At 40.6% G+C, this 14,315-nt stretch overlaps 1 protein-coding gene across 1 annotated transcript in view; it reads right to left on the bottom strand.

The window, feature by feature from the left end:
- Nucleotides 1-236: 236 nt before the first annotated feature.
- The window catches only part of wsb1 (WD repeat and SOCS box containing 1), a 26,947-nt gene continuing 12,868 nt past the window's right edge, over nucleotides 237-14,315 (bottom strand). The window contains exons 6-9 of the mRNA XM_046074376.1: nucleotides 9,159-9,331; nucleotides 7,743-7,856; nucleotides 3,245-3,352; nucleotides 237-2,781 (exon numbers count right to left, since the gene is read on the bottom strand). Coding sequence (XP_045930332.1) covers nucleotides 2,619-2,781; nucleotides 3,245-3,352; nucleotides 7,743-7,856; nucleotides 9,159-9,331 — 558 coding nt within the window. The 3' untranslated portion in view covers nucleotides 237-2,618. The remainder of the gene's footprint in view (nucleotides 2,782-3,244; nucleotides 3,353-7,742; nucleotides 7,857-9,158; nucleotides 9,332-14,315) is intronic.

The raw sequence follows: 14,315 nt of genomic DNA, 5'->3' as shown, positions 1-14,315 counted from the left end.
GAATTGCCAATACACATCTTTGGATGTGTTTAACATTTTCATACAATAAATATTTTTGTGCCTTAAATCATTTTTGGACTCACAAATCCCAAAATACATTTGTGAATCCTTCTGTGTGCATATTTACTTGTGTACTTGTTGCCAGGCCACTGTCAAGCAAATCTAAAACCTGCCAAAACCTGTCTGTTGTCTGAAGGTACATTGCAGACTTTTTCTCAGATCATTAAACAACATTCTTTTGTCAAAAAGCCTTTATTGAAACTACAAACACACAAAAACAAATTACAAGAAACTTGCAGGAATTTTAAACCTCATATATTCACACACACACACACACACACACACACACACTGCATCTCACTGAGGCAGGACTGTTTGTCCCATCATGATGGTTACAGGTATAGAAACATCTTGCACACTCGTTAAGGTTCTGTATAGATTTAAGCCATGCAGACCACTCCTTAAACAACCTCTTTATCTCAGCAGAAAATTCTGACCCCTCCCCCATGTTAAACCATCTGAAAAGGAAAACCTTTAGCATTAGCACAGTCAGAGAACTTAAATACTGACAGCTGCTCTGCATCAACTTCCCTCCCTTCACATCTCGTTACTGATGTAAAAATTGGAAATGAGAATCAAGACAGGATTCTAAATATGCTGCATCTTAAAGAGTAATTGTGGATTATCATGTGCATATATACGAATTATGTGAACATGAAGGTATTTAACACCAGATGGCCGAGTTTGGCAGCTGATTGTTTGGTTGCTTGTGATTACTTTCAGGGTTGCTGGAATTGCAATTTATGTAATTGTAAATTCAACATACCGCAAAAATATGTAACAGGGCACAGCAGCACTGTCACAGTCTTCCCTGCAAAGAAATGTAATACAACTTTCATTTTGGGCTTTAGCTGTAGAATGTGTAGGTTTTCACATTTAAAAGGAAAACAAAAAAGTACAAAAATACAAATGCTCAACAGTAGAACTGATGAAATAAAGTGAAAAAAAAGCTTTGATATGTTTATAGACATGGTACAATTTTGTATATACATATCACAAAGTCGTCTGTATAGACGTTCAAATATAGATAGCAATTAAGCGACAGAGGTGCTTTGCTTTACAATGAAATCAAACACTGGTCTCAAGGCTTTGTATGCCCCACAGGACAGCGCTCTCACTCACACGGTTTGAAATTCAAGCATTGTATGTTGCCATTTATTTCACCACATTCTTTGGGTGTGCTACACCTGTGTCATGTTAGCACGCAGGTGTTGGACCGATGTTATCCAAAAGTCCAAAAGTGTGGCAGATTTTTGCAGTGTGCTAAAACTCTGATGTCAGCCAGTTAGTGTAGTTAGGCAATACATATTAGAGCTATTTTCGTAGTTTTTCAAAGAACCCTGTTTAGTATTTTTTGTAAACAAACAGTTGTGTTTACATTTTGTTTTTCACCACAACACTGTGTATCCTTGAGGCCTGACAAATGTGTTGAATGCATTACTTCCTCATAAATCCTTATCGATTTTAGTCGAAGTCGATTGTAGACATTCTAGAACCTGCATTGTTTACATCAACTATCAATCTTCTTTCCTGCCTTTGTTGGTACATTACTATATTTCTCGGTGCATAACCACCAAATCTCAAATGGAACAGCGTGAGACCATTAGCAGGATTCTGTGTTGCCTTGCCAGGTTCTCATGCATGCGATGAAAACAAAATGGGCACCCACTCAAAACATTGCTCTATAGTGCTACTGTGGTCAAAAACTAAACAGGGTGGCTTTAAAGCAAAAAGCAAAAATGTGTCTCCAAAGGTCTGGTCACACCAGCATTTTTAAGAATTTATAAACGTTGCACTAAATATCAAATATCTAATCAATTAATGACCCATAAAGAATTCTCACTCTGCCTGTTTATAAACAGCATTAATTAAATTAGGCAAACTAGGTTGCATACTGTATTGAAGCATCTAATACATCTGGCCAATCTTTTTCTATTGGAAATACAAACTACTGCTTACGAACATTAAAAGATGTCCAGGAGGCGCGATTGAAGTGTATAAAATGTTTTAGAGAAATATTCAAAATCCAAGAGAACACTGTTGATTACGTTTTTATGCCATGACAATAATGTAATGTAAATATAGGCTACTGTGCTATCAGTAGGTGATCTGAGTATTGGCCTTCAAAAGCCTGCATTCTCTAAACAGCTCATCCATCCTTTTAACTCCCCAACTACACTGGACGTTAGGAGCAGGCACCACTGCAATGCTTCATTACAGTAAGTGCAACAGCCATTTCAAGTCAAAGAGAGCTGGGGCCAGCTGGAAGATAATCTGAACACTTACAGGTACCACATTCATCTGATGGAGGGGATTGCTAAGGCAAAAATAAATACGTACAAAACAACGCCATATCCTGCTGTAAGAGGACACAGTGGGGGTTTGACACGAGGATGTGGCTTTGAGCTTTTGGTACCTTCAGTACCTCCTGTACTGAACATTGTTTATTCAGAGTTCTACAAAAACCTTCAGAAAATAAGGGATTCATTAGTTTTCCAGCATTCTGCTGCCACAGGTGCAGTTGGGTCAGCTGGTGCTGTGGTGGTGAGTGGGGGAGATTAGATGACTTTGTAGGTCAGGTAGTCACGGAGCGGTGTAGGAATGGCCAGGGCCTCCACCTGGTGGGTGGTCATCACCCGTCGGAGAGCCATCCTGCACATGTGCTGCAGACTGGCAATGCTACGAGGACACTCCCAGAAGTGCACACTACCATCACGAGTCCTAGAAACAAACAAACAAAAAAAAAATGATGACGATAAATCAAAAAGGAGTTTTAACTCTTAGCAACTCACAACACTGGTACATTATAAGAACACAGTGATTTCACAGCTAAGAATGCATACAGCCCGCCCGTGGAGAGAGCAAGCGGAGAAAACATTGAGAACTGGTTTCCTCGGCTCCTCTATCATAAGGCAGGGGTAAATAAAGTGTGACTTAGTTTAGTGTTTCCCAACCCTCTCCTGGAGGCACACTAGTCCTGCATGTTTTAGATCTCTCCCTGCTCCCACACAGCTGATTTAACAGCTTTAGCAGTTCATAACGAGATGATCATTTGAAGCTGTGTGGGAGCAGGGAGAGATCTAAAACATGCAGGACTAGTGTGCCTCCAGGAGAGGGTTGGGAAACACTGACTTAGTTAATGTAATGTAATCTGTGTATGTCTGAACATGTGCTGGTGTCTTACCCAGCAGCTAGGACACTTCCTTCAGCAGAGAAGGCACAACAGAGGCCATTAGAGAGAGAGGCAATAGCCTGAGGAGCTCTCTCCTCTATGCTCCAGAAACGAACCAGCCTGAACAGAGACAGGAAAACAAACACAACAACACTGGTGTCAGAATCCAAGCTGCATGAAAGAAATTGGAAAGCCTTTATATTTTTACTGTTGAGTAAAATGTGTCCTGCTGGCAATTGTCAAACTAAGTTTAAGTCTGTGTTTGACCAGCAGCACCGCTTGCTCCCCTCTACTTGTGGACTAAGTTGTCCCTCATACATCCCCACATAAAAACTGCTGATTCAGCCATTTACCTTGACACTGTCCAAATATCTGTGCTTGGAGACTAAACATTTATAACAAATAACCTGTGGTACAAACTGAGAACATAATGTCTGAAAGACACTTTTTGCGTGTGTGTGTAGCATGAAGAGACTACCCTGTGTTGTATAATAATAAATAAATTAACCTTGAATGTGGGCATTTACTAGGCAGAGAGTGTCTAATGAAAATATGCTATTGGCTGCATTATGGGAAATGTAGGATCCAGTGTTTTGAGCTTGACCCAGACTAGGCACCATAAGTCAGCATATCTCTGCCTCTGCTGTTTTAATGTGAACCAGGATCCTTCTTTTAAAAAAAAATAAATAAATCTGTCTCTTGTGAGACTCAGTTTCATACAAGTGTAATACCAAGTCACAGGACTGAAAATCTAAACCCTAGAGGCTTCAGTGTTCATTACAACACAAAATGGAAATACAGTCTTGGACAGAAAAACATGCCAATGATTAAGCTTTTCTTACTGTTTGTTCAGACATAATGCAAATTTTATGGAGGTGTGACTGTTTACAAAGTTACACAAAAACGAAAGTCGCAAATACAGGGGAATTAGCCCAGGGCAGTGCCTCCGCATGACTTACGCTTATCCTAGGACTATGGGTATTGTTAGAAAGTAGGATTTACATGGGTATACCAGATCAGCTGGTTGTCAATATATCTTTCTATGGATGGAGCAAAAACTTACATAACCTGCGTTTTGATCAGAGGAACTAAACCCCGGAACTAGAAACCTTTGGAGGAACTCACTGCATATCCACCGAAGGGAGCAGGGTCTAAAATTTTGTTCTAGGGTCTTCATTTTACTCCCCAAAAAGTCCCTGCTCGGGGGGGGGTAGTACTTTCTGAAAGTACTGGTACTTTGAGGGGGGATGGGGCTTGCCTTGCAGTGAAATTCTGAACAGGCGAGTAGAGGGCAGGCTGCTGGCTTTAACTGGAGAATGTAGGGCATTTTTCCTTCCTCTCTTTTCGACCTTGTTTGCAAACCAATAAATCACAATCAACAGTCAAATAGCTGCACAAGTCTTGGCGATGTCCGCCTGAGATTGTGCGTTAGCATTAAATGTATTACTTGGAACCGTTAGCATGCCTGCTTAACGATTCTACTTATCGGTTCCGCTCGTTGCGAATGCGTCATGATGTCACACGCGCTGTGTTGTTTTGGTTCAGAACGCAGCATGGTGTCGAGGCAGAAGCACTCTAAAGTTTGGTTATATTTCACACGAAAAGACGACAATACGGTCACTTGTAACACTTGTAAAGTTTCCATTTCATCAAAGGGGGGAAACTACGTCCAATATGCAGAAACATTTGGCCACACAGCATGCAATTCATTTGCAGGACTGCCGTGTGTTTGATACACAACAAGGGAGTCAAGCAGCAGCGGAGCCAACAGGACGCCATCTGTTATTAATGCAGAAGGGAACTTTAAACTCTCCAGGCAGGACAGGCTCTGTCTACTTAGTCAATGTGAGCACCATTTCATTGTGTAAACCTTTACTATACAAATAATCTCCATTGTCATTGTCCATCAAATTTAGATGATGATGAAGACAGCCAGAGTCTGGCTGGCTCAGAGGCTGCAGCAGGTAGCTCTGGTGCACCTCTAGCTTCTCCGTTCACAGAGGAAGGGAAGAATAAAATGACCTAGGCTAGGATCAACGAATGTCACCGAGCAGTGACTAAGTTTTTTGGTAAAGGGTTTGCACCAGTTTGCCACAGTAGATGCCTCTGTATTTCGGTAGGTTAATTTGCTGTGTTTTGTCCAGCATGTCTTGCATGAAACATGACCAAAAGTTTCATGTTTTTATTTCAGTATAGTTCTGTTTTATTTATTCCTAGTCCTACCTTATATTTTCTGTAGGGAGATGATAAAAACTCTCAACCCAAAATACAATGCCCCAAACAGAGACAGTTTAACAAATCATCTGATTCCTGCTTGGTATGGGGTTGAAAAGAGCAATCTGATCACAGACCTGAAACATGTCACACATGCAGCCATCACAGCAGATGGTTGGACTAGTTTCAGTCAAGACCACTACCTCACGGTAACATTGCAATATGCCAGGGAAGGTCAGAGTAAAGAAAAAGTCCTCAAAACCAAAGCAGTGTACAAAGCTCAAACAGGGACAGCTGTAGCTGAGGAGATTAAGGGGATCCTGGAGGAGTTTGGAGTGAAAGAGAAGGTGGTGGCAGCAAACTGCAGATAACGCAGCAAACATGGATATAGCTGTGAAAACGCTAAACATCATCAAATTTCCATGTTTTGCACACACACTTAACCTTGGAGCTCAGAAGCTGTACAACTGCAAAACCGTTTCCAACTGGGCAGCAAGGATTCGTTCTGTGATCGTATGGATGTAGAGATCTCACATGGCTACAGTAGTCCTGAAGGAAAAGCAACAACTCCTCAGTAAGTAATAGGCCTACTGTTTAAATACTATCACTGCAAGCTAACGACAAATTGTAACATATAAATGAACAGATTAGGATCAATTTAAAAACGATAAAGTAATGGTAATATTACATTGTTTAATGTAATCTCAATCTGTGTGTGTGCCTGCAGAGCTGACCCAGCACATGCTCCTTTTAGATGTGAGGACGAGATGGAACTCTCTGTATCTGATGATGGAGACAGTTTCTGAACAGTTTCCTGCTATCCAAGCTGCAGCTATAGACCAATGGCTTAGAAAGCCCATGGAGAAGGAGAAAATTAAGATGACTTATATGAAACTTTGTTGACTGTAGCCATTAAAAGGGTTATGTTTGTTGTTTATGCAATATATTTTTTTTGTTTATGTTGCAGACTGGCCAGAATGGGCAATGAGGACCTGAGGAAAGCAGAGGAGTTTGTGCTGCTGATGAGGATGCATTACACATCCACACTTGCTGTCTCCAGCGAAAAAAGTCCAACCTGTGGCCAGATACTGCCCATCCTTCAGAAACTGCGCAAACGCTACACAGTGCAGGAAGACGACTCTGCGTTTGTACCTGGTAACGTTTGGAAAGATCATTCCAGATGTTCTCTTTGATGCTCCTGACAGTCACTGACATGTAATGATGGATTACTATATGACAATCATATACACTAATGGTTATTTATTGTCAGTCACATTTTCTTCTAAATTTGTGTTGTTTGTCCTCCATTGTAAACTTAAGGATGATGATATCCAGGTGTTCTCCACTGCTGGAGACACCCTAAGTCCACTGTTGTGTGCGTTTCCACCGTGATCTAAAGACCTGCGAAGATTAGGCAAATTAACCAGCTGACGTAGGCTGTAGCCATACAAAGCAATGCACAGGCATCATTATTTGTAACCACTATCCCATGAGCAACATTCGCAGGTCTGTAGACCACGGTGGAAACACACACAGCTGGGCTGAAGGAACCTTTTAGTTCCTTGAAAAGAGATCCGGGAACTTAAAAGTCCCAGGTACTTTTGGTCGAAATGCAGCTATATACACATTTCTTTTGCATCTGTTCGGACCCCCCCACCCAACACAAGCAATCATTTTGCAGAGCTTCCTCCTGCTTCTTTTGAACATATTTTATACCACCAACTCAGCACTTTGCCAGCCAGAGATCACTTGTGACTTTCATGTGACCCGTACAAACAGGCAAACATACAGTAGCTCTGTGCTCTCAAGTTCCAGTCAGACTCATGACTCCCTGCGAGATGTCAAGACAAACTGCAGCAAACAGAAGCTTTTCTGCTTCACTATGCTTTTTACTAGGGGTGTGACGAGATCTCGCGTCATGAGATCCCGCAAAATTAAAATGTAAAGATATTTTAGGTAAAAAGCTGTCTCGCGAGACTCGTGCAAATTACATTTTTCACATGCTGTCATGCCACAGATTAATTTTCTCACGCAGTGAAATACAAATTTATAACTGATCAGATAGACGACTCAGAGAAAATCAACTCCGTCCAGCTGACTGACACCGGTGTACGCTGTGATAGTAATCAACTGGACCCGCTCGAGATGTGACGAATTGTAACAAATCTGGTAGAGTTTTGCAGCATAAACAACAACTGAACTGATACACATATATGCATAAACAACTGAAACACCACCTGACCAGTGGTTAAGTTAAGGAGTATTACTTTAACTCTGCTGTCATTCAGTGTCTTACCTGTCATCAGTAATGCTGGCAATGTGGCGGCCATCAGGACAGAAGCTCACAGAGCGAACCCAACGGTCATTTGCCCCCCCAGCAAAAATGGGTGATGGAGGAGGGAAGAGATGTCTGGAGAAAGATGAGAGCAAGAGTTCAATAACAGCATCACTATCAACAAAGTTTCTCAGGTTAAAAATGAACATTCACTGTTTGTCAAAGACAGAACCGCCTTACCATTTCAAATGGCACATTCAATAGCACATTTATTTTCTTGAAAATAAAAAGTAGAACTTATAAGCAACAAAACACACTTGTGCTCATTTCAGTACACTCATTGGTCTGGCATGAGCAGAAGCTAATGTTAGCAAAGACAGAGACAAGCCCCTTTTCCACTGCATGGTACCAGCTTGACTTGCCTTTTTTAGGTTTTCCATTGTGGAAATGTTGCACCTGTACCTACTACCAGGTACTTTTTTCTGTATCACCTCCAGGCGAGCTGAGGGATACTAAAATGTGACGTGAAAACACAGCACACTGCTGATTGGTCAGAGAGAATATTCACTATTACTGCATCATCATTGCTGCACCAGACAGAGGCCAGCAACAGAAAGTTTTATATTTTACAGTTTTGGTATGGAATTTCATCACTAAATCCACTTCTGAGAAGTTTTGAGGTGAGAAATCAGCTGTGTAGATTTCCAATATTGACAGTTTTACGAGAAGTGATGGCGGAACAAAAACGTGCTTGAATATTTTTGGAGTTGAGGAGCTGCAGGGGAAGCCTGCGCCAACCCGCAGGAGGAGTGTGTGAGGCCGGCCAGCTCCCGGCGTCACACAGACAGGAAAACACAGCTGGAAGGTTTTCATACCGCTTATCTGTCTTTACATTCTGAGGAATGTTGAAACGTTTTTAAAAAAAAAGAGACAGCTGTGTGGATCGCTGGTGTGTGTGTCGCATTGAACATTACGTCGCGGCAGTTGTGTGTGGCGTCGCTATGACAACCAGCTACATTGAGTACCATCTCTGGGTATTGTCTGCAATGGAAAACAGAGCACAGCCAAACCGAGTCGAGGCAAGTTGAGCTGGTACTGGTAATGGAAAAAAGGCAATAGATATTGCTGTGTAACTGACGTTACTGAGTCTAACTCAGTTTAAGCTTGCCTGTTTAAGCATTTACCATTGTCCTGTGACTACGGTCAGACACAAGTTACATAGGCTCACTTTAAAATACAGCAAATGCTGCTGATGAAAAACTGACATGACAGCGAAGCACACCCTCCCTTAATAAAGACCATGATATACAGTTAAAAAAGCCCCACCCCACAAAAACAAATAAAACAATACTTTTTCATTGGCAAACTCTACCCTGCGCAGTTACGAACAATTATGCAAGGCAGAAAAACCCTGAACCCCATTTGTGTACTTCTTACCCCAATTCCAGCAGGACAGTGGCCTTGTGATGGTCCCATATAATGACTCGGGTGTCATAAGAGGCAGTGGCCAACAGCGCCCCATCTGGTGAAAACTCACAGGACACCACATCATTGTGGTGCCCGTCCAGCTTCTGGATCAATGTGTACTTATCCATGTTCCATAGGAACACCTGCAATTTGAAGAGGGCACTGTTATGGCCTTATGAAATGATTTGGACAGAGTATATTTGCGCTACATTACACTTGCATTTAGAAATTCAATTAAGAAACATGAAATTAAACAGAATTAAAACATAGTTATGCTCAAGTTATGTCATTGTAAAGCTTTGTAACCTTTAACCAGGCCATACAAACAAAAGTGCACATGCTACACAAGCAGCAAGGCTATAGCAAAATGCAACACTTCACTTAGGCCTACATGGGAAATTATAATTAAACATTCTAACATTTTATATAGGCCTAATAGCAATAATCTACATCATCATAATTTAGATTAGTACATATTATAATACATTATTGAATATACTAAATAAATACTATTATTTTATCATAAAAAGTCTACACAAAGAAGAGAAAATAAAACGAGTAGTAACTTAAGGTAACATAATGTTACTCCTCTGGCTTCCCCTTTCAGAGTTTTAGTTCACTGTGTTTACAATAGGCTCACACCTCCAGCAGGAGCCTACGAAGAGAGACAGATACTGCAAGAGAAAAGAATATTTTATGGCCAAAGGGTTTATACCTCTGGCAAAGTACACACACACACACACACACACAAACACACAAAAGTGATAATGTGTGTATTAATATCTCCAGGGAAATTAATCATATGAGAGCTATGCATTTATAAAAAAATTTATATAAAAAAAAAATCTATGTCTGCACATCGTCACTAAGAAATTATAAATTCTTTAAAGGTGCCACAAAGCTGCTTGTGAAGGAATGTAGTTGACACACATTAAATTAAACTCCTAACAGTCATGTGCAGGCTAGTGGTTCAGTTTCTTTCTCTCTATACTAAATAGCTTCCTCCTCTCCTAGTTTCCCAATTTAAGTCAAAACCCATTAGTATAATTTTCTCTGTGGGATTTCTAAGCTGTGCTTTTCATCACAAGTATGCTGATTCAGAAATGCAGATGAAATAAAAGGGTAATATATTGTTCCACTTTAGCTGCCAACAGCAGAAACACTCATATGCTCTTTATAATAACAGGAAAACAGCTGCAGATGGAGAAGTTACCCAACTGGCCAATTTGTCGACTGTTTTCTCAAGTTTTAATGCGGCAGCTGACATTGTCCGTGCTCTGCAAATGCACAAAAATAGTCATAAGAATATCTGTACCAATATCAACAATAATCTGAAAACTGTACAATAATTCCATTACAAAAGGGTTTTGTGTAAAATTTGCAAAGCACTGAGAGCTGCTGGCTAACACTGACAGTGAAGGGAGGGGTCGGTTGGTTGTTAAACTGTAGTAGCTGGCTGAATAGTTGTCTATAACTTGCCATTAGTATCATAACGATGTTACACTGTATGCACAAGGGCAACATTTAACCTGACAGTAACAGAAATCCTAGTAACAAAAGAAAAGCTAGCGTGTGCAGACAGTGAACGGAGCTATGTAAAGATATAAAGGGGGGTGGTGTGGAAGTGGGTTTGGGAGAGAGGTGGGGGTGAAGGGAGATACAGGGTGTATTTAACAACCAATTTAATGATAGTTTTAAACTGAAATTAAAATAGAGGAACTGCAACAGCAGAGGTAGACAGACACGGAGCAGCACCTACGTACAGATTGACCTTGCGGGTCAGGTGCCAGGCTGCCCCTTGGCCAGGCCTTTGGGCATTGCGCACTGTGCGTCCCCGGTTTACACCGGCTGCTCAAATTGTCAGTGCGGCGCTCCCTTCAAAACCAATCACACACTGAGCTCTGCCACCACCTGTGACAGGGAGAGCAAGACACACACTGTAGGGACACACACAGCCTAACAAAGCTACCACCATGTCTATCATTACCACCATGTTCAGAGTGATCTAAAGCTGCAACATTGTAGATAAGGCTCGTCTATGGAATTAATGTCCAGGGGCTGCAGAAATATGGGAGGTCAATTCAATATCTAATTTTATCTGACCTTTAATAATATGCAAAGTAGGGCTGCACGATTTGGAGAAAAAGTTTTGAGATTATTGTGGACAATACTGCGATTCGATTATAATGTTACAAATGGTACCAAGTCTATTTGCTTGATTCTCAAGGAATACCCCAAAATACTGACATTTTGAAATGAATGAACAAAGTTAGACGATAAAAAATATATACAGTTTTTCCCAACAGAATGACAGCGTAACTGTGGCACGGAGGAGATTGGCACAATGGCATCCTGCATCTGACTAAATCTCCATCTGTCCATTGCAGAGGCTCCATCCACAACCTGGAGAAGGAGCTAGTGTAAACTATAATATTATAACGTTAATATATTAATTACTATATTCATTAAAATTTAATTTAATGGAATAGTATTTTACCACAAGTTGAATATTTAATCCAGTTCCAGCTGTGGGTTAATTTTATTATTTAATTATTGTGCAAGCAAAATTATCTATTTGGTCTCTAATTTGTTAATGCTAAGTACTAATTTGTCAATCATATTGTTCAACATTTGAAAGTTTGCTGTAGCACTTTTTCCTAATACCCAGGCTGTGATTGGTCGGTTGACGAGAAGTGACTGACAAAAGGCTTTATGAGAAGTTGAAAAACAAAAGGCATCGATACAGCTAATGTTCAGCTGCCAACTACGCATCTGTCTCTGCCACAGAGTGACTGGCTGACCGGCATTTCTCTCGGGTGCTCCGGTGGCCAGTCCGATTACGTCTTGAACAATAAGCCGGGATGGGAAGGGGGTTACGTTCGGTTGTTGTCGTCTTTAATTTTACCTGCTCACTGCCTATAAATTACTTTTTCTGGTTCGTACTTATCTTTTTTTTGTACGTGAGAGCCCAGTGTGGGCAGAGATAATGAGCGGACTGCAGTGCACACCGAGACGAGAGTCTCACAACACACAACACACTTTTTCTGTTTAATTAAAATCACACACTTTTTGCAGTTATGTAATCACACATGATGACATCGCGATTGCAACTGCGATTAGATCAATCATGCAGCCCTAATGCTTAGTTTATATGAAGACAATTGTTTTCAAAACGCCAAGAGTATTTTTTTTAGAAGTTGCTTAAATTTTTGTTTTCCAAGATTCCCCTTGCTGTAATGATTTAAAGGTTTAGTTTGGCCTCCACCACTTCAACATAAGAGGTATCTTAATTATGATGAAACAAGTTTACTATAACAAAAGTGAAAACATTTGCCTGCTCTGCATGCAAACTTCAGAACACTAAAATCCTTTTTTCCCCCACAAACAAAAATCAAACAGAATCTAGATGCAGGGAGCTCAACTTATCATGACACCGAGCAATTTGTTTTGAGGTGGAAATGGGAGGGCATGGCGGACGGGGTGTGTTTTCATTTGTAGATTGATTGAGCAGCACAAAGCAATTGCATACAGATTAGCTAGCAAACACATCAAAATAAGTAAAAAGGAACTTGTATACGTACTGCTTTGCCGGCGCCAACTGAACACAGGATGGAGGAGTCAGGGGAGAAAGCGCTGCAGTACACCCAGTTCTGATGCCCCCTCAAAACCTTCACCATGTTACCTACAAGACAAACAGCATTATCTAACATGACCTAATATTAATTTTGCAATTCAAGTAATAATTTATTTAGTTGTGTTTTGAAATAAGCAATCCATAGTTTAGCATATTTCCCAGGTCCTTTTGTTGCCACAAAAAACAAAAACCCTCATGCACTCACACCGTTTCTTTCCTACTTCTTGGAGTGTAGCTGCATACTAAAGACTTCAGTAAACACTTTCCTAATGAGTTTATGGTCTCAATTAATTTTTAGCATTTTGGTCACCTACAAATGTCTTGTTCAGCATTTGGTTGCACTAAAACACTCAAGATACTTAAAGTACATCTTGCTTTAAGCCCGTTTTCCACAGCCCAAAATAGCATCTAAATTAAAATCACAGTTAACGTGAATTATGAGCGCACTTTGCCAACTAAGCTAGCTAGCTAGCCCCACCCTCTTGTCTGAATATGGTCACTTTTGTCCACAAAAATTATGGGTGATTTGAAATGGGTTTTGCACATTTATGGATCACTTCCTGTGAAGTTGTAGGTCACTTTACATTTGTAAATTTGGACAATGTGTACTGCAGAGAGGTGTAAAAATAATATGTACACAAATATCTCCCTAACCAAACCATGTATTTTTACATTTGTGTTGTGTAAAATCATATCCGCAAAAATACAAATATGCACTATTGAATCTGTACTAATTTTAATTTCACATAAAAAGTTATTTACGCATTTGTGGATCTATGTCTACACACAAAACAGCTTTTACACATTTGCAGATCACTTCCTGCCAATTTGCAGGTTGGTGTTGGGAGCAGTGTTCCGCTGTTGGACTTCCCCTGAAAGCAATTATGCGTCCAGCATCCAGCACCTGATGCAACACCAGCGACTGCCATGATAGTAATCAATTGGACCACCTTGAGCTGGGATTCAGATCCAGTTTGTGACCCAGCCGCAACGTGATATGTAGAGTTTCAATATAAAAATGTAACGTTAAAAACTGAAGTGCAAACTTGATGGTGCTTTGCCCTTTTGTAAGCACCGCTCTGTACAGTAACTTTTATATGGGCTTGCTTGTATCATTTGCCAGCATGCAATCACGAGTGACAAGTACTAGCCAATCACAGCACAGCAGGGCGGACTTGTCGAAACTGGCAGGGGGAAAAAAAACATGATTCCACCAAAGCGAGCGAGACGAGAAGGAAGTGAGTGACAGGAAGCTGGGCTGCGTATCAGTGTGTGTATCAGCTTGCTGTCAGGGAGACGAAAGGCGCATTTTCAGGATTGATACTGTGGAAAATGAATATTGAAACTGTTGTAAATATTCAGAATCGATATGTATCAAACAAAATAAAAATCAATCAACAGTTTGGCAGGTAGTACAAATATTATGAATTCTTATTAAACAATGGCTTTAGTCTCTTAACATTACAACTTTTTTTCCCTGGATATGTCAGAGA

This window comes from Micropterus dolomieu, linkage group LG17 (assembly GCF_021292245.1).
Source record: "Micropterus dolomieu isolate WLL.071019.BEF.003 ecotype Adirondacks linkage group LG17, ASM2129224v1, whole genome shotgun sequence".
Taxonomy (NCBI): domain Eukaryota; kingdom Metazoa; phylum Chordata; class Actinopteri; order Centrarchiformes; family Centrarchidae; genus Micropterus; species Micropterus dolomieu.
This window is presented reverse-complemented; position numbering and strand designations above follow the sequence as displayed.